Below are 20,506 nucleotides of genomic sequence, written 5' to 3' on the forward strand. Positions count from 1 at the left end.
TTTTACAAATAGCTACCCATACACTAGCGTTCTTTCCTCTAGGAAAACCGTTATTCCTGACGGAAAGGGGATTCCCGAAGGAAAGATTTGTGTGTTAGTGAAGCGTGACATGACGCTCCAGCATTACTAATTTCTTTCGGGGATGTCCCGACGTTCCTGCCCAAGACATAGTTAGTGGGCACGTAGTTTTCGCGCAGGTTATGTAGTCGCGTTGTTCTTTCTTGTTGCGTGGTTGGACACGGGTTGTTCTTGTGCAATAATAATATTATTGTTTTTTTGTGAATAATAAATAATATTAATATTAATATGGAGGAAGAATTGAGATTGACTCAAGTAACCGAACTGAACGATGATGATTGTGAAGAGAAAAGTGAAAAAGGTGACATAAGAAATGTCCCAAAAGGGATTTTGAAAGAATTTATTGAGACTTATAGAGCTCATCCAGCTTTGTGGCAGATACAGAATAAAGAACTATACCAAAACCGTAATTTAAAAAATAAAGGCTACTTGGAATTGCTAAAGATTTGAGAAAGTACGATTCACATGCTGACCACAAAACAGTAAAACAAAAAATTCAATCAATTAGAGGATCCTTCCGCAAAGAATTTAAAAAGGCAAGTATACACTTGTTAATACTCGTAGTTATACATAGATAGCTGTCCCAAAGGGTGCAAAATAGTAAATAGTTTAATATTATTTAAAGGTCGAAAAGTCAAAGCGATCAGGCAGAGGTGTTGACGAACTTTATAAATCACATTTGTGGTATTTCAAGTTATTGATGTTTTTAGTAGATCATGAACTACCAACCAGTAGTTGTGACAACATCAATGAGTCAACAAATAGCCCATTTCAAGAACCTGTGGAGGAAATAGACGAGCCCAACGAAGGCAATGAAACCAACGAAGTATTCATTACAATCATTTTATCATTCATTTTTATTACAAAATTAGATAGGTAATTGAAAAATCTTATTATAAATTTCTACTCATAAACCAATATATTTCTTGATTATGCTTTCCCTTTTGCCACCATTGCATGTTGCCAAGGAACACTACCATCACCGTTGAAGTAATAAAGGTATCTATCGCGGCTGCGTTTTGCCTCCAAAGTCATATTACGAGTTAAATTCTGCAGTCCATAAAAGTCACCAGTATCAGTTCGCCAATCCCCATCTTTGCGTAGTTCATGAGAGCTTTTATCTTCCGAGTCCACACTTTTCTGACTGAAATATGATGCACTGTTGCGCCGCAAAAAATTATGCAGAGCACAAATTGCCATTATAACTAATGTTGTGTTTTCCGGTTTCAAGGCAATTGCGGTATGAAGCACTCTGAATCGAGAAGCAACAATTCCAAAAACATTCTCAACAACATTTCTAGCCCTGGATAATCGGTAATTAAAAATTCGTTTTTCATAGGTCAATTCCACTTGACTAAATGGCTTCAAATATGTGAATGCAAGGCAAACGCCTCATCTCCCACAAAAACGAAGTTGAGATGCTCGATGTTATCTACTATTTGTGGTATATTTAACTGATCGTTGATAAGTTTGTCATAAAACTTAGTGTATTCCAAAATACCACCATCTGAATTTCTTCCATTTTTTCCGACATCAGCATAAACAAACTCGTAATTTGCATTTACTAATGCCATCAACACAATTCTATAAAAATTTTTATAATTGTAGTAAAGTGCTCCTGTGTTTGGCGGACATGCGATTCTAATATGTTTGCCATCCATTGCTCCGCCACAGTTAGGAAATTGCCAACGGGTATCAAAATCTTCCGCAATCTTCTTCCATTCTGCTGTAGTAGTAGGAAACTAAAAATAAAGTTATATGTGTTAAAAAAGTAAAAACTTATATTCGAAGTATGTAACATATAAATATTTTTTAGGGAATAGCACATAATGCAGAGTCAGTGGTTAATACTAATATTAACACCAACAACAAGAAATATAGGAATGCAGACGGTCATAGCCCTGCACAAAACAAAAAAATCTGTGAAGACAGGGAGCGGAAATTATTTCTTGCAAAGTGTACTGAGGCACTAAACTCCAAACCAACAGAAAATGATGCCCTGGGTCAATACATAAGTGCAAAATTGGAAAAAGTCGTAAACCCAGAACAAAAGATGTATGCTGAAGCATTGCTAACTAAAGTACTTAATAAGGCAATAATGGGTCAATTGAATGAATTCGTAGATGTAACCTACAGTAATGTAGGACTTTATCCTTCTAATAATTTTTCTCATGTGTCGCCAGGGTCCTCGGCCCATTCCTCATTAGCGTCTAATTCCTTTCCGTCTCCTTCCCTATCAAACAATTATTCCACAGCGGAATCTACTCCTGCTGAAAATGTTAGCCCTATGGAAGGTTTGCGAGCTTATTTTTCCTCAGCAGGTCGTGAATAACAATTATATAATTTTTTTACGTTTTCTTGTTATAATTAGGATGAGTTTTTTAGTTTATTTGTATTTGTTAAAATAAAGAGAGGACTTTTTGCACAAGGTATTGTACTTACTTTCATATATTCCTTTTGCAGAACTTCATAGATGACTCTACATATTTCGGGAATTATGCTACCTAATGATTGTGGAGAAATGCCACTACTGAATTTTGAACATTCTTAGCTTCTTCCAGTAGCTAAGAATCTTAACGTTACAATAAGTCGCTCTTCTGCTGGTATACTATCTCTCATTTGAGTATTTTGTTTTTGTATATATGGGCCAACTAATTTCAACAACTTGTCAAACACGTCTGCACTCATCCTTAGATAATTTTTAAAATCGTCGGGTTCATTCCTTTTTAGTTCTTTCAAAAGCTTCATATCGCCGTATTTCGCTCGTTGCAGTAACCATGTTTTGGACCAGGCACGTCTTTTCTTTTTTCTTTGTTGCTTAAAAACGAAGCCTTCACTTACTAACCCAGCACATGTGATAGCAATAATTCTTCGTCTTCTTTCCATAAATAATAATAATGCAAAATAGAAAATTATTTAATATTTTTTTATATAACCGCACTAGTACTCAGCACTATACACTCTGTAAATTTATCGTTTCACAATTAGCAAAATCCTTTTGTCAAAAGTAAAGTGATCGATCGTCAGGATAGATGTGTCTAAAAATGATAAATTTACACACTAACCAGCATGCTTTCCGTACAGATCCACTTTTAGGAAGAAAGATTGCAGAAAATATATTTTACGTTAGTGTGCTGTAACAGGATTATTTTCCTCATGAATGTGAGATGACAAGTCTAACAGGAAAATACGACAAGAAAGATGGTAGGAAACAGTTTGTGTTAGTGGGTGATCAACAGATTTTTTTCCCTTTGGTAATCTGACAGGAAAAACCGTCAACGGAAAGAACTGCATGAAAGAACGCAAGTGTATGGGTAGCTAATGCAACAATTCAATTTCGACGAAATCAGGCAACAACGCGTTTCGCGGTCGAATTGAGTGCAGGCAAATATGTTGCAATTCGATTTTACTGATCAATAAATAAATTATAAAGAGTAAATGATTGCATTGTAATAGTATAATTACTTTTCATTTTATTATATGGGCTTTAAGTCGTTTAGCCTCATATTATATTGTAGAAACTTACTGCTAGATTATTTTCTTTTTTGAGCAGCGATGAGAGCTATTCTCAGTGTTCTAGGCGCTGTTGCAATTTATATAATATATTCTACTAACTAGCTCTATTAAAAATAAAAAAAAATTAATAGGACTATTTTGTTTTAATGGAATTTATAGATAATACTAAAATGTGATGCAATATATTGCAGCAATGTTCCGAAAAGCTATTTTCACTTGGAAACATTATTAAACCTATAATTTCAAGTAAAACTGATATCAATACTGCTTAATATCAGATTGTACGTAGCACGAAATTTTAACTCGAAGCCTTGTTGTTCCAAAGCGGTTATTGCACTGTAAACGAAATTACTTTGATTATTATTATTATTACATTGTTACTAATATTAACCCTTTCCACTCGGATGCCGCCGCAAAATACAACTAATCTCGCAATTAGCGAGTGGGAAGGATTAATAACTTTCCGAAGAAAAAGTTATGTTTTCGACAGAAAATCTAAGCTTAGAATAATAAACTTGATTTTCAAAATGAAATCAAAATTCAAAATTTAGTCGCCGTTATTTTAAAAGTTATTATGTAACCTATTCTATCTACCTACCTATTCTATTCACGTACACTTCTTCTATTGAATTTACATCCAATTTTTGCTATTTTAAGTTCAACCAATTTTTTGTTATTTTTTTTTTATTATCATTATATATTTCTATATCAGAAATTTTTATTTTGAGTAAAATAGTTAAACGTATTTAGTATTATCAATTAGTTTTTTATACAAATTACTGGAATAGGAACTCGGTACCTTTTTCATGCCAGTCGACCATATATTATATTAGCAAATAATTTAATATAGGTCGCAAAATTTATATAAAGTCAATGAAAATCCCTACATATATCAAAATCGTAACAAACGTTGGGAAAAATTGATCACACCAATAAAAACTGATGTGCAATATGAAGATTTCTCTATTAATTTCAAGTTCCACATTATGTGCAACTTGATATCAAGCAGTAGTAATATCCATCTCTACTGGTAAATGTAGTTCAAAAAGGCGTTTTCAAGCAAAAATAATATTACTGTCAAAAATGAAAGTTTAAAAAAATTGCGATATGTTTTTAATAGTTAGTGCTAACAGTAGTAGGAATAAATAAGAGATTAAATGCACGGAAATGATATTAGAATGATATAGTATAAATATATTCCTATAATACAAAGTATATTTTAAGTGAAAGGTAAATTGTAGTAAAAAATATAAAATTAATTTTCAAAATGTAATTGCAAAATGTTAAGTCTAATTAAACTAGTTAAAATACTAGTTTTAAGTAAGGAGAGTCAGTTGGTTACTTTTTGAATAGTTATCTGTAAAATTGAATAACAATGCGATCATGGAAGATACAAATTAGTTCGTATTAAAAAAATACATAAATATATATAAAGCAGTCTAGCCACTGGCATTTCTTCGTAATTATAGATGCTTTAATTTTTTTATTTTTTTCTTTATAATTTCTTTTATGAAAAACATGAATATAAAGTACTTTAATGCAATTTTACAAAATTACAGGTTCACACAATTTATTAGATTTTTGCTATATCAATTGCCAAAACCAATAATAATCTTGGTATAATTTCTGTAACGAAACAATAACTATATGTCCTCATGAAATATAGACATATTGCAATTCATACAGAAGAAATAAATAAAAACTGAAGAAAATATCCATCATCATCTGTTACACTATAGATGTATAGAATGCGGATCAGGTCCGATCATCCTGGATGAGTTTGTGATGATACAAACACGCGAAAAGCGCTTTTGAAGTACGACAATAATGATGAGATGGATATATACACCATGGCCATGTTATATATATATATATATATATATATATATATATATATATATATATATATATATATATAGCTAAAGGTATCAATATTTTATGAGATCGCACATAAAATAATTGAGTTACGAAAAAAAATGATACTCTTTTCGTGTTGAAACGATACAGTGCCACTCTACTGGCTTCTTTTTTAACCAGATCATTCTGTGACAAAAAATGTATACTTTATGGTGAAGTATTTTTTACACGGATAGCTAGGAAGAATTTCGAGGAAATTTATATTCAATAGAAACACATATGGGAAGATTATGATTTTAGGACCGGTGTTTAGAATTTCAATTTTTTTTTATTTCATTTACTATCAACATAATCGATGATAAATGACGACTTCTATCTATCGGTTGAGATATCTCTAATAATATAGCTTTGTGTTTAGAATCAAATTATTTCATTCACTTCTTAAATTACTCATATTGAATCGATTTATCTGCAAGATTATAAGATAAACCTTAATAGTTAGTTAATAGAGTAGCTAATTTAGCCCTTCTTATTTCAATTCCAATGAAGATTTTTATGTCAACCTTTTCCTTAATGGTAACTTTTTATGTCAGCATTTTATTTAAATTTTTTGTAACTAAAATCTTACTATTTAAAAGATTTTTTATTAGAAGATACTTGCAAAACATACCAGTTTCAAACAGAGAATAAAAAAAATCAATAATAAAATTAATTGTTTGGATTAATTAGAAATATAGTAATAAATATAAATTAATTTTTGTTATCGTGACAGTTAATTTTCGGGTACGAATGTATATTTCAAAAAAAGTGTTGTATATATACACTAGAGTGGTCCTTAATATGGACATTTTCGAATTTCCTTGCTCCCAAGGGCTCAAATGGTTCCAAATTGATAAACTATTCTCTCAAAGTTTTAGCTCTTAATATTGTTTTTAGATAGTGCGCAATTCAATCAAAGTTTTGTATGGAAATAGCATAAAATTTTTTTCAAAAATTTTAACAAGGTTTTTAGATATAATTTAGCGAACAAATGAATGAGTTTTATTCAAAATTTATCGCTAAGTTATACCTAATTTTTTTTTTTAATTTTTAAAATTTTGTCCATGGTCTTTCCATACGAAGTTTGATTGAATTGCGCACTATCTAAAAGTTAATATTAAAAGCTAAAACTTTCAGAGAATTGTTTTTTATCAATTTGAAACCATTTGAGCCCTTGGGAGCAAGGAGATTCGAAAATGTCCATATTAAGGACCACCCTAATATACACATTATATACAATATAATAATTTGTAAAATGGTAGATAGTAGATAATGATAATTCATTCAGATTTAAAAAAGAAAAAACTGAATTGTTTTTTAAACTATTTTTAAAAAGACTTCCATACGTTTCGGATCCCTTCTTGAAATATTATTCAGAAGCACATAAAAACCACATAGAACGAACAAAAATCTTAACAGACATATTTGAGAAAAAAATTACATATTTCATTTAGAAAAATATAAATTAAAAATAAAATATAACTGCTACCTATTTAGAAGTGATGTGCAAAAAATAATCATTTCTTCTTTAGTTGAAAACCAAAGAATTTTATTGCACACATCACATCAAAATGGTTGTTACTTATAATTAATTTTTAACTAAATTTTTTAAGTTAAATATGTAATTATTTTCATAAATATGATTGTTATTTAGACTTTTCTTCATTTTATGTACTCTTTATATTTAAAAAAAAATTATGTGATTTATCGAGAATAAATGAATCTTTACAATAAATAAATAAATAAATGAGTCAATTGTAAAATTTCTAATGAAAATTATTTAAAATAGTAATTTGATTTATCTTTTTAATATGTAGAAGCATGCCTGTAAAAAAGCTTTTTGCTTGTATTATATATAGTAATTTTACGTTTTAACAAACTCAATGTCTAACCATCAAAATATTCCTTTTGTCATATTTATACCTACAACAAAAAGTCTTCGCAATGTAGACACACCAGATTATTATTTCATGCCACCGAAACCAAAAAAAACAGGGTAAAAAATAAATATAAATAAAAACTTTTGATCGTATAAGAACGAGTTTCGTAAGAGAGCAGACAAATTCAAATATTTGTGATACATTAGCTAGGTATCACAAATATTGAAATAAAGTAAAAAAAATAATATAGAGAACAATGCTTCGAACCAATTCTTGAAACATGTCAGACCAAAATAAATATTCCGATATGCCTCTAAGTTCGAACAAAGCACTCCAGACAACAAAATACATAAAACACACATGAAAAACTAATTTTTAAAACATATATATATATATGCTATGATATACCGACGAATTACATTTATACTCCTCTAATAAAGGATATATATCATAAAAATGAAGCTTGGCTTACAAGTGTGGTGACGTACATTAAATCATATTGAATATTCAACAGCTTTAGATATTTAAATTTTTCACGAAATGTACATCCTGAAATGGACACATCGCATAATTTTTTGCGAATATAAAATAATAATAAAATCTGCGCTTCGTGATGATATATGAGTTCGTTTTAAAAGGCAGAACGAGCTTTTGGATTGTAGGAAAACAAGTTATGATAACAAACGGAGAAAAATCCTCTCCACGTGTTACGATTGCTGCTGGAATAATTTATAACATAATTCACCTAACACCTTTTGGTATTATTTTATATAATTGTTAAAGTATTTAATTAATATCTCAGACGGATATTAGTTATAATTAAAACGCTTGCAGTTTAAATGCAATCCTGAGAATTTCATAGAACGTTGTAGTTTTGGCAATTTACCAAATTGCTAATTTAACTTAAAACATTCCAGTAAAGAAGTCATCGACAGAGAAACTCGAAACAACTGATGTATAATATGAACGTTCTTGCGGCTTAGTAAAGTATAATAAAAACAATTAGTGTACCCATTTTTTTATAACTTTAAGAAATGAATTTAAGAAAGAAGAGATTGAAAATTTACTCATAAGTGACATGGATTTCTATTCGATTTTGTAATTATTCACGTTGTTCGTAAAATTTTATATAACCGTATCAACTTTGAAAAAAAACATAAATTTTGTCAAAAGTACATATTTTCTTATTCATGAAAATTTAGAATCGACATTTAGGAGCGACTTAGGAGTTTCTTACAACTAGGTTTTCATATTATATATATATATATATTCATAAAATTAAAGCAAACTCACTTTATAAAAACGCATCTAAAAGATTGTATAGTGATATCATAGATAGCTAAATGTTCGAAATGATTGAGGCGATAAAAAAATAGAGCCTTGGTTGGGAAATTTATACAAATATAAAATAATATTCATTGTTTATTTTCTTTCTTATATTTTGTACGGATTTTTTAAAGATTTTGTCAAAAAAACATATTTAGAAGTAAAGCTTTATTTTATTTTATTGATTTCATGAACTTATTATGTTCATAAATATGGCAATCTAAGTTTTATAAATATCCACTAACTTCAGTTGGAATAAATTTCTATATATATTTAATTAGACATAACATAATTTTTTAAATTTTCTTATTATTTCCACTGTTCATAACGATGTCGAACTTATTTTATAAAAACGAATAAACTTTTATTGGAAAATTTATAAATCCAGTTAATTCATAGAATTATAATCAAGGCTATGAAAATACTAGTGACTCAATAATCCTGAACTTATATATTTGATAAAAAAAATGTAAGGCGTTTTTCTCAATATCCTACATATTAAATTTTTAAAAAGCTTTTGATCAATTAAAAAACAAATTAGTTATGACAAATACTAGATCACGGAAAGGACAAGGTTATAACTCTATTCAAGAAAAATGTATAAAATATTTAAGATCTATAAAAAACGAAGTTTATATACTCATTCAGACCTCAAGTTTTAGATCTCGTAATTATACGCCTTTAATATAAAGATAGCTGGAGCTGCCTTTTCCAAAAACTAATCACCACTTCTCCCCATTATTACAAATTGAATGTTTTTTGGATGGATTTCTATTTCCTGCACTCTTTACTCTGTAACTCCAAAAAGGCTGGACCGACCTTTGCCAAAAATTAATTAATTTCGCTATAAATAGGAATCGAATATTTTTTAACCATTCAAATCAGTTGATCCGTGCGCCCGAAAACATGGACGAAAAATTGTATCCATACATACATACACACACATCCATTTTTTTTAATAATAAGGTATGCCAAAATGTTCAGAAACCTTCAAAACTTGAAGAAATGCAAAAACTTTCAATTTCAATTTTTGGACGATTACAATAACTTACCCTACGGGAAGTTAATAATCTGTGAAAAACTATATGAACACCGAAATGATAAGGAGAAAAATTTGTAAAATGTATATTAAATACTTCCAATACTATTTAATAATGCATTTATTTTTTTACTAGATAGTTAATGTATTTATATTTTTAATATAATTATATATATGTTTTTTTATAATTAAAAAAAACGTATGTATAAAAAATTACAACTGCAATAAAAAACTTTTCAAAGCTGGATAACTTTTCAAAGTTAATTCTACTATTGAAGTTGGTCGAGAAAACTACAATTCGAAAATCATTTGTACTAGAAATTTATATTCTTGAGATTTTATTAATATTGATTCTATCATATCCGACACGTTGATAATGATAGTACAACAAGAAACAATAAAACAGATCCCTATTGCTAAGTCATATTGTATTACTGAAATGTATTGCATAACGTGTAAAATGTTTTAATGATTGTAACAATATAAAATATGTAATATCATAAATTAGCAAAGCATTAATAAGTTAAGCCACAATATGCTCTATAATTTATACTAATAGTTTATTCATCAGGTTTTCGCAGCCACGGATCATCAAATTCCCTTTAACTAATTCTGGTTAAATACTCTGAACTTTACGTCCCTAAACCGACTCCATTACCCACGGGACAAACCAGCTTGGAATGTTTTATAAAATTAATCACAGAATAACGTCAGTATCTCGGTAAGAAATAATAAATATTCTATCGATAATTTTAGCTAGATAACGTCTACAAATCGTCATATCGACTTATGAGTCAGAGGGGCACAATAGACCATTAACGAACGTGAGGAAAGAAGATTCATTTCTTCATTTCAATGACATGACTTTTGTATTTTTTCATCTCGTATATATCCCTTTATTATTTTAGCCACGTTCCATTCTGCCAACCTGTGTTCCCCAGAGCGGTTCTTGCTTTGTTGGAACTATGAACATTCTTGACGCGTAAGGCTGATGTCACATTAGTTTAAAGATTAATAGATATAAAATAGATATAAAATACAATACATACCACAATAGATATAAAATTAATTTAATAAACATTTTATAATTGAGCTAGTGGCGTATGGCATCGTGCCATCAGGAAAATTGCTGGAACTTCCCGTACCATAGTTTGTAATTTCTAAAAGCTTTACAATTTTTAGAAATTAAAAAAAAATAGATTCTTGAGAATTTTTGAAAAAGTTGAATTGTTTAAAAAATTTGATTTTTTTGTTTTAATTTTTTTTGATTTAGATTTTTTTTAGAAGCAATAGCGCTGCAAAGCCATTTTAAAATAACGTAAAACTGTTAAAAATTATGAATCTTGGTACGAAACCCATAGAAATGCAAACAAAATTTGTACTTATTAATAAAATCTATATAAAGTATCCAAAAATTTGATGTTCATATATCTCATAATCATTTTTGACCGCCAAGTATCAATTTTTTTTACTTTACTCATTGTATTTCCAAAAATGCTAAACCTGCCATCCCAAAAATTTCACCAGTTCTTCATTTCGTCAATGTAAATAAAATATTTTTCTCAATCATTCAAATCGGACGCTCTGTTCTCTCAAAGAATTACCATTTTTGGCACTTTTTGCCCCGTATCTAATCAGTACGTTATCAATAGACATCGAATGTTTTTTCAATCATTCAATTCGGTTGATCCTTGTTCTTGAAATCGTCGACGAAAATTTGTATCCGCACATACATACAAATATACACGCACATCCATTTTTTGTAAGGTATGCCAAAATGATCAAAAGCCTTTGAAACGTAAAGATATAAATTTTTTCATTTAAGATTTTTTTACGATTACTATAACTTACCCTGCGGGAAGTTATTTATTATCTAATTTATATAGATATAATATAGAATCTATAGCATCTATAAACATATTAAATATATAAAATCTTTGCCAACAAACTATTATCTTAACTATTAACTTTTCTTAACTATTAAATCGTTACGACTGCAAAATACGTAGTTCCCTTCTTTACTATTGAGTATTAAAAATTGAACTTGAAAAGTTTACTTTAAATTCAATTCAAGTAAAGGCATTCTTAAAAATCGATGACCATGGATACCAAAAATATTGGTCAATATGTCAATATAGGTCAAATATTAAGAATTATGTATAATGCGTATGTCAATATGTATCAATGAATTTAGCAGAAATCTGATCAATCTTCCTAGCATATATAATTTTTTGCGGTCAATTTCTTTATTTTTTATAATAATAGCCAAGAGTTTTACTGAACGTTCAATGAACAATTCTAAAAAGGAAAAAAAAGTTCAAGTAAAAAATAGAGAAACCTTGTAAAATATTTCGATTATAACATTGTTGCAAAGCTAATAAATCAAAATAGTCATTAAAAGTTAAAACATAATTGTCAACCTATTATCAAATTATTTCCAAAAATTTGCAATAATTTCTTATGAGCCTTGACCACATAGTTGTTTATATATATTTTGGAAAAAAACATCTATTTGCAACTTTAGACTAATTAAAAGGCGTTTTTCTTTTATCGACAGTTCTACATAAAATTTAATTATTTGAAAATTAGTAACCTAATTACAACTTACAGTAATCGATGTAACTGATTATTTCGAAACACACTCAACTATTAAAAGAACGTTCATTCATTTTCCTAATTTTTAACATAATTGTAGGCCTATTATATAACAATAAATTAAGAAAAAATATATCATTTGCTCTATTTATTCGTCATTTTCATTTTCTTTAAATCAAAACAGTTCATCTTATTTTAGTTAAATTAAACCAAGTTCTCGAACTATATTTTACAAAAAAACAAAGTGCATCAATATTAAGCCAAAATCAAGCTTAATAAAATATTAAGATAAATATCTACATATTATTAATCACATATGATTGTGAAATATGCAACTGTGTATACGGATACTAAATTTTTTATTATAAACAACTAGCAATCAAAATTGCATGTAACAATAATGAAATTCATAACATATATAAAGGAACAAATAAAAAAAATAAAAAAAAAATAAATAAGTTGGGTATGTCGGTATCACTTCAGTATGTCAGTAATTACTAATTGTAAGTCTTTTGTTCAACAACTATATGAGCAAAAAAAATCAGTGCCAGTTTTCAAACCATGCCGGCAAATTCGCTAAAAAGCTAAAAAGATGTTTTCAACCCCTGGTGAGCTATTCTTATCTACTAGACTGGAGCAATATTATAACTGAAGTTATGGTGAATTTTAGATACACATTGTTAAGGGGGGCGATACATGTAACAAGAAAAAAAATCGATTTTTTTTTTTCATAAATCGTTACAATAACATCTCAAAAATATGCCTGTAAATATTCAAAACAAAATTAATCATTTTTATACAATAAAAACTCATTAAGTGCCACGCCTCAACTCTTATCTGTTCTATGTGTCAAAACTTTAAACGCGTTTTCTCAAAACGACATTTTGAAATTTGCGGGCGCGATAACTCAAAAAGTTCTCAACCGATTCCAATGAAATTGTTTAGCACATCTATTTACTTAACTAGTAATTCTATAAACCTCAAACATTCCAAAAAATGTTCAAAATTAACCCTTTACAAAAAACCATTGAAAAAAAGGTGAAAAATCGAACTTTTTTTTTCTAAGGTGTGCCAATTTACGATTTGTGACTTTTTTAATTTTTTTTGGTTTAACTAGAAGATATATGTTTATGAACACGTACAAACTATTTTTTAAATCAGATCACCGTACGAAAAGTGAGAACGCCCGCAAATTGATGGCGTTTTCCGAGAGGGTCTTGGCAGATTTATTTTTACGGCAGCATTTAAAAAAAAAAATTAAAAAAAATTTTTGTGTATTTTAATATATAATAAAAACCCTAAAAAAGTTCAAAAAGATTAATCATTCCTTCCCAGTTTAAAAAGTCCTCAAAAATGGTAAAAATTAAGGCGATTACATGTATCGCCCCCCTTAATTACATATTGAATAATCTAGAGAATTAGTAGTAACTCCCTTAAAAATGTTTTTTTTTGTAAAAAGCCAAAGATTAATGCAAAACTATCGAAGATCTAATTAAAAATGTACTTCAAGTTTATCAGTGTAGCACAGACAAGATATAAATTATGATTATCCAAAAACACCATCAATAGCACTTCCCGCTTGTGACAACAGCTTAAGGAAACATTCATCCAAGATATTAATCTCGATATATTAGTCTTTTTCATTTTTTATATATATATTTATATATATACACAGAATGTACCTACATTATATCAGCCTCACGAAGATCCGACGACGGTATGGTATGAATGTCATTTAGAAAATATGTATTAGAAACGAGAGTGGGTAGCCAGGGCAAAAACAGGGGCATATAATCTGCGGCAACATTAAAAAATTGTAAGGCGAAACTTTTTTTAAGGACAGCTTGTTTTTTCTTGTGTTTTATAAGGAAAGTTTAGTCTTCAGAAATGCCTGAACTTGAAAAGGACCGAGATAATAAAAATCATTTATACCGCTCATAATATCTGAACTTTGGAACTAAAAATCTCAAAATTGATGATTCAGTTAATATGTGTCTAACGATGCATTTGTGATGAATATGTCAAGGGAAAGATAAATGTCATAAATCTGTGAGATTTCTAGATAAGTTCTACCAGTGATTTTCTTTTGCTATAGTTTGAGTAATTTATAGAAAAGAATAAAATTGAAATAAAAACTCTTGCGTACCTGAATCTATCTTTAAAAAAATGGAAGATTCAACGGTTCACTGAAGGTTTCGCAGTATATATATATATATATATATATATATATATATATATATATATAATTTATATTATGAGGAATGGGAGTATGTTTAAAGTGCACTATAACATAATTTATAAAAGTTACAGTGTGTGCTCTACTTTTCATATAGTTTTCACATATGTTCTAGTTAAAACTTTAACATTATCACAAAATAAACAGTGAGACACTCAAAGAAACTTTTTGCAGAAATTTTTTAATTTCTTGCTTGGAAAGACTACCTTAACTAAAAATAATATTTTTAGATTACAGATATGTATTAAAACTATATAGTAAGTGTAGTATACTATATAATCTCGTTCCAAACAAAACGCACTTTTCTTATATTAAGTTCTATAGGTCTACATAATTTAGGTTTGTGAACTTTTCATGAAAATTAAATTTTTCTTATATTTTTTTAAAGTAATACACATTCTAAGATTTCAGATCTGAAATTTAGAATTTACAATAGATGACAAATAAAACGATGTACAAATAATGAAGAACCAAATTAGTCAAAATGATGAAAATAATTCAGACCGTTTATGTAGTAAACTTTGTAACAAAAATATCTTCTACAATTAAATTATTCTCCACAAATTTGTCTTGTAATTTTGATCGACAAAAAAATGGAATAAAAAAAATAATTATATTTCACATTATATGCCATTCTCTAAATGAAGTCGCGATTTTTGACTTTGCACTAACATTTACATACTACTATCATTTTAAATAATTTTTAATATTTCCAAATTAAATTCTATGTACATCGTAGGAAAAAAAGCATGATAAAAATTATTATCTGTAAATAATTATAAGCATCGAGAAAACAAATAAAAATCAAAGCAAATCATACAAATATCAATTTAAAATAATAGATATGTTTCAAACAATGCTATTAAGTTCCAAATCCACCGTTTTAGACTTAACCCTTTCCACTCGCGAATTGCGAGATTTATATATATTTTGTTGCCTAAGCGGCGGCATCCGAGTGAAAAGGGTTAAAAGAGCTAGTTTAAATTAAAGTTAAGAGAAGTATATATATATATATATATATATATATATATATATATATAGAATTACTAGAATATTCGATTACGTATGGTATTTTATAAATGTTTAATATAAAACAAATTGTTATTTGTATTGAAAAAATTGTAAACATGCAAAAAAATCTATGTAAACGGTCTAAACAATTTAAAAAAAAACCTTTCGAAATTTAGGCTTTATTTCAGGCTTAAAATTCAGACTTGAGTTAACTGAATAATAATTATTAATTTCATTATACTTTATTATGCTGCTCTATCTGTTTTTGAAGAGTCACAAGATCTCCTACAAAGTAGTCTTTTACAACCCATTAGAATTAAATGGGTAATTCCAATTATTAAATGTTTAATATGAAACAGAATGTAATTTATATTAGCAATAAAAAAAAAGTTCCATCTAACAAAAACATATTTTGATGAATACCCATAGGTTCCCAGTAAATGAATTGGCATTCGATTTCTAATCGCTAAGTTATACCTAAAAAACATTTTTAAAATTTTCGAATTTTTTTTTCATGCTATTTCCATACGAAGCTTTGATTGAACTGCGCACTATCCAAAAGTAAATATTAAAAGCTAAAACTTTTGGAGATTTTTTTTTTATCAATTTGGAAGCATTTAGGCCCCTGGGAGCAATAAAATGTGAAAATATCCATATTAAGGACCACCCTAATGTACACACAAGAGTTTGTTTAATATAATCATTAAAAAAGTTGACCTCATAAAATGTAGAAAAAATAAAAATAGTGAATAAATAAAACGTAATTCTTGAGTTTAATTAACTTCCCGTAGGGTAAGTTATAGTAATCGCAAAAAAATCGAAAACGAAAATTTTTATATATCTTTACGTTTCAGAGGTTTCTGAATATTTTGGCATACCTTAGAAAAAATGCATGTATGTGTGTGTGTGTGTGTGCGCGCGTGTATGTATGTGTGTGTGGATACAAATTTTCGTCGACGATTTAAGGAACACGGATAAAGTAATTTGAATAATTCAAAAAACATTCGATTCGTATTGATAAGGAGACGTGCTGATTAGTTTTTGGCGAAGGCAGGTCTAGCCGTTCCGAAGATATGGGGCAAAAAGTGCCAAAAACGGTACCTCAGTTTTTAAGAGAACGGAGCGTCTGATTTTAATAATTCAAAAAACATTTTACTTGTATTGACAAGATAAAGAATTGATCAAATTTTCATAAGGGCAGGTCTAGCGGTTTCGGAGATCTAACGAAAAAAGTAAAAAAAAATGCCATTTGGCGGTCAAAAATGATCATTAGACATATGCACATCAAATTATATGATATTTTATAGAGATTTTAACAATGAGTATAAATTTTGTTTACTAATAATAATTAATTGGTACAGGAAGTTCCAGCAATTTGCCTTAAGGCACGATGCCTTAATTGCCTTAAGACAGAATTCCACTTACAGCTAATTTTTTTTTAAATTTAGGTGATTGAATGACCTATATGTGTTATATACTTTCTGCTCTACCAACAAATTCGCCAGTTTTATACAGGTCAATACTTCAAAACAGACGAAGAAATCGTTTGCAGATGTACAGAATACAGAAAGTTTGTACAGAAAATAGCTAAAAAAAATTTGTAATAAATAAAAAGCTAATATTTTATAATTGGGTTTCAGAATATATTATGCATATCCCTTCGGGAAGCACACCTATTATTACTATCGAGGTGTAACGCCGTCGAAAGGTCGAGAAGTCATTGCTCCGATTTATTGCAGAACCGCAAATTAGCTTCAAATGTATTTATTATCAGACAAAACAAATCAAAACGTAGAGAATGGAACACAGGACTATGTATTATATGATTCAGTTTGTATGGAGTGCAGTGGCCGTATAGAACAGATTTGGAGGATGTAACAAAGCGTTCGCCCACACATGCATCTACTGTTGCCCCAAGTAACAATGGACCCACAACTAACACATCCTAGGATGCTTAGGGCTTATGCATAACACGATATGAGAATTTAATTGAATTTGTTTTTGAAACGATTTTCCGATGATATGGGTTAGACCTGAGCGTTTCCCAACCTTTTATACCATCCTCCTTTAACATTTAAAATGTTTGTTTTTGTTCTTGTATTTAAAGCTTCACCAAAATTTGTTTAGCTTGACCATTGAACAGACAGATATTCTTGATAAAAGAAGTAAGAAAATGTCACTTTTAATAACTGATATTTTTATTTTTGGAAAAGACAGGTCTAACCGTTCCGAAGATACGGGGCAAAAAGTGCCATAAACGGTAACTCAGTTTTTCAAAAACGGATCGTCCGATTTTAACAATTCAAAAAACATTTTCTTGTATTGACAAGATTAAATTTTTGGGAAGACAGGTCTAGCAGTTTCGGAGATCTAGTAAAAAAGTAAAAAAAAATGCCATTTGGCGGTCAACTTTCAATAATATGTATCAATTTTGATTACATTTCTATGGGTCCTATAAAATCGTTTGTCCTATGGACGACGCGCTTCTATATTTCATCTCTATGCAGCAAAAGCAGTACGATTGTTTTGAAAAAAAAATCTAAAATACTTAAAAAGAAAACTTTTTTTTTAAATATGTAAAATTTTACAAAAATAATTTTTTCAAAGTTTAAAAAAAAATATGAATCTCTTTTATAAAATTTAATTTTGGTACGGAAAGTACCAGCAATTTGCCTTAAAGCACGATGCTATACACACCACTAGTTTTTCTTTGTTTTTAATAACAGTCCGAACATTAGTTATATTCTATGAGTTATTTTGATTGACATTAATGAAATATAATTATAGTTAGTAGTTTCCCTAGTGGGTATTTACTATTAGATGCAATTTTACTGGATCGAGTTAATTGATTATAATTCTTTAGTCTTCTCTGACATTTTATATTATTGTCTTTTCAAAATACATTGCAATAGGTATATTAAAATTGGAATATATTAATATTGAGAAGAAAACCGTATGAAAGTATAAAGAAACTATGGAAATAAAATACTAACAATAATAAATCGAGTAAACGAGAAAAGGAAAGGGAATCATTAATTTTATGTCCCTCTCACACCATGGACCTGCCTTCGGACAGACAACCGTTAATTTTTTTTTTTAATTTTCTTTTCTTCATTTGCACCTATTCTATCCTGAACATCAGCAAATTTTTGGTCGTACTTAAAAATGTCTAAATCCAATTTATATTCAAATAACATACAAAAGTGTAATACCTAAGGTAGCATACTCATGTACCATGAAATTAACCTTGTAATATGGTTTTTGTGATTTTTTTTCAATAATTTATATATTTTATTTTATTTGTATTATCAATAATATTTCAAATTAGTATTTAATAATGACATTTCCTTCATGTAATATATTAAATAAATAAATCTTTTCAAACAAACAAAAAACTCATGTACCACAAACAAAATGTACATTATATAATTTTTAAAAATATTTTTTTTAAGACGTAAATAATAAAAAATGCCACTTATTTATTATCTTTTAACTACACTTCTTAATCCTATTGATTAATTGCAATAAATTTACTCACTACGCAGATTTAGCTCGATATATTAAGAAACATTCAGTACAAAATTTAAGTTTTGGAAAGTAATATCTCTCCTTTCAAAAAATTTATACGGATTGCATTTTCCAGTGAAAACTTGTTTGTAATGCCTTAATTGTAAAATTGATTAATTATGTAAAATGTCAACATCTGAACTAAATTAATTGTAAATGAGATTTGTAGCATCTCTGTTTGCTCTATAAAACAAAGAAACGCTGTTTTGTCTGATCGAGAAGTTGCAGAAACACTTTTCTTTAATGTGCAACTATTTTTTCATTTTTTTAACGATTTTTTGGAAAATATCATAGCCCATATAACCAGATAATTATAGTACAATTAAATATTAGACAAAAACTAGTGTTGTACTAAAAAATTCTGTTAACAAAAATTAGCTTAATTTTTGTAAAAAAAATAACAAGCAAGCGGACTTTATATTAATAGTTTGGTATGTATCTAATGAACAGCCTTATTATACTTAATTTGCCTTACTGGAAACAGATTATGTATAAAGAATTAGAATATTCGCTGAAGATTTAAAATTTAAATTAACCTTCACATAGTTTGTATTCCCAATCCGATCAAAATCTCAAAATTAAATTAGAATTTTCAAACAATTACAATAGTCCTTAGTTGTAATTTAATTAAACAATTTTAATAGTATAAAATAAATATGTATAGGTTATGATATTTATTAAAAATATAAAAAAATATGAATTTTAAATTAAAATTATCAAGATAAGCTAAAAATAGTTATACGTAAACTATATATAATATTTATTTAAACGCTGAGGTTATATTATTAACCGCAATTGTTGAATGAGAAAAACCACATTTATGATAACAATGTGTATATTATTTATTTCATTACTCGATTTTCACTAAACATTTAATTTATTTGAATTTGAACAACATATAAAACAAAATAAAAAAATTTGAACCAGTATATAATATTTTTTTCCGAACAAGTTCCATAACCAAAGGGTTCATATAATTCCGATAGCCGTCTGTCACAGGTTTTTTCTTCTTAAAATTCTACACCTTTAGAATATAAATCGACAGTCTCTGATCGAAAAAGCATACGGGAATAGTTTTTAAATAAATGAGAGAATTTTTCCATCGATATTTCCTATGTGTATTCTCATATGCATTTAGGTATAGAAGGAACTGAAACATGTCCTTTAAAGAATGTGGAGTGTAATACGAGGTTTCAAAAAAGATACAAATGAGAATTAATACATATAAAAAATTATCATAAGAAAAATGGGTAGTGAAAAACCAAATGTTTGTACCTAGGCAAAAAGGAACAAAGCTCATTTAGGTACACGAAATCCCTGTCGTGCAGCCACTTGAAAAAAACGGGCGATGGGTTCGTGCCT

At 28.4% G+C, this 20,506-nt stretch overlaps 2 protein-coding genes across 4 annotated transcripts in view; one reads left to right on the forward strand and one right to left on the reverse strand.

Annotated features, from left to right (window-relative positions):
* Positions 1–20,506, reverse strand: part of LOC113377989 (leucine-rich repeat-containing protein 24-like) — a 573,615-nt gene that overhangs the window by 541,515 nt on the left and 11,594 nt on the right. The gene's annotated exons all lie outside the window — the stretch shown is intronic.
* On the forward strand, positions 307–2,522 carry LOC113376004. The gene is made up of 4 exons (XM_026615937.1): positions 307–452; positions 503–614; positions 704–904; positions 1,895–2,522. The coding sequence occupies exons 1-4, from the start codon at positions 307–309 to the stop codon at positions 2,408–2,410; spliced, it is 975 nt and encodes a 324-aa protein (XP_026471722.1). The 3' UTR covers positions 2,411–2,522.

This window comes from Ctenocephalides felis, unplaced genomic scaffold (genome assembly GCF_003426905.1).
Source record: "Ctenocephalides felis isolate EL2017-DRISC unplaced genomic scaffold, ASM342690v1 CF-g0.4_SCAFFOLD_01886, whole genome shotgun sequence".
Taxonomy (NCBI): domain Eukaryota; kingdom Metazoa; phylum Arthropoda; class Insecta; order Siphonaptera; family Pulicidae; genus Ctenocephalides; species Ctenocephalides felis.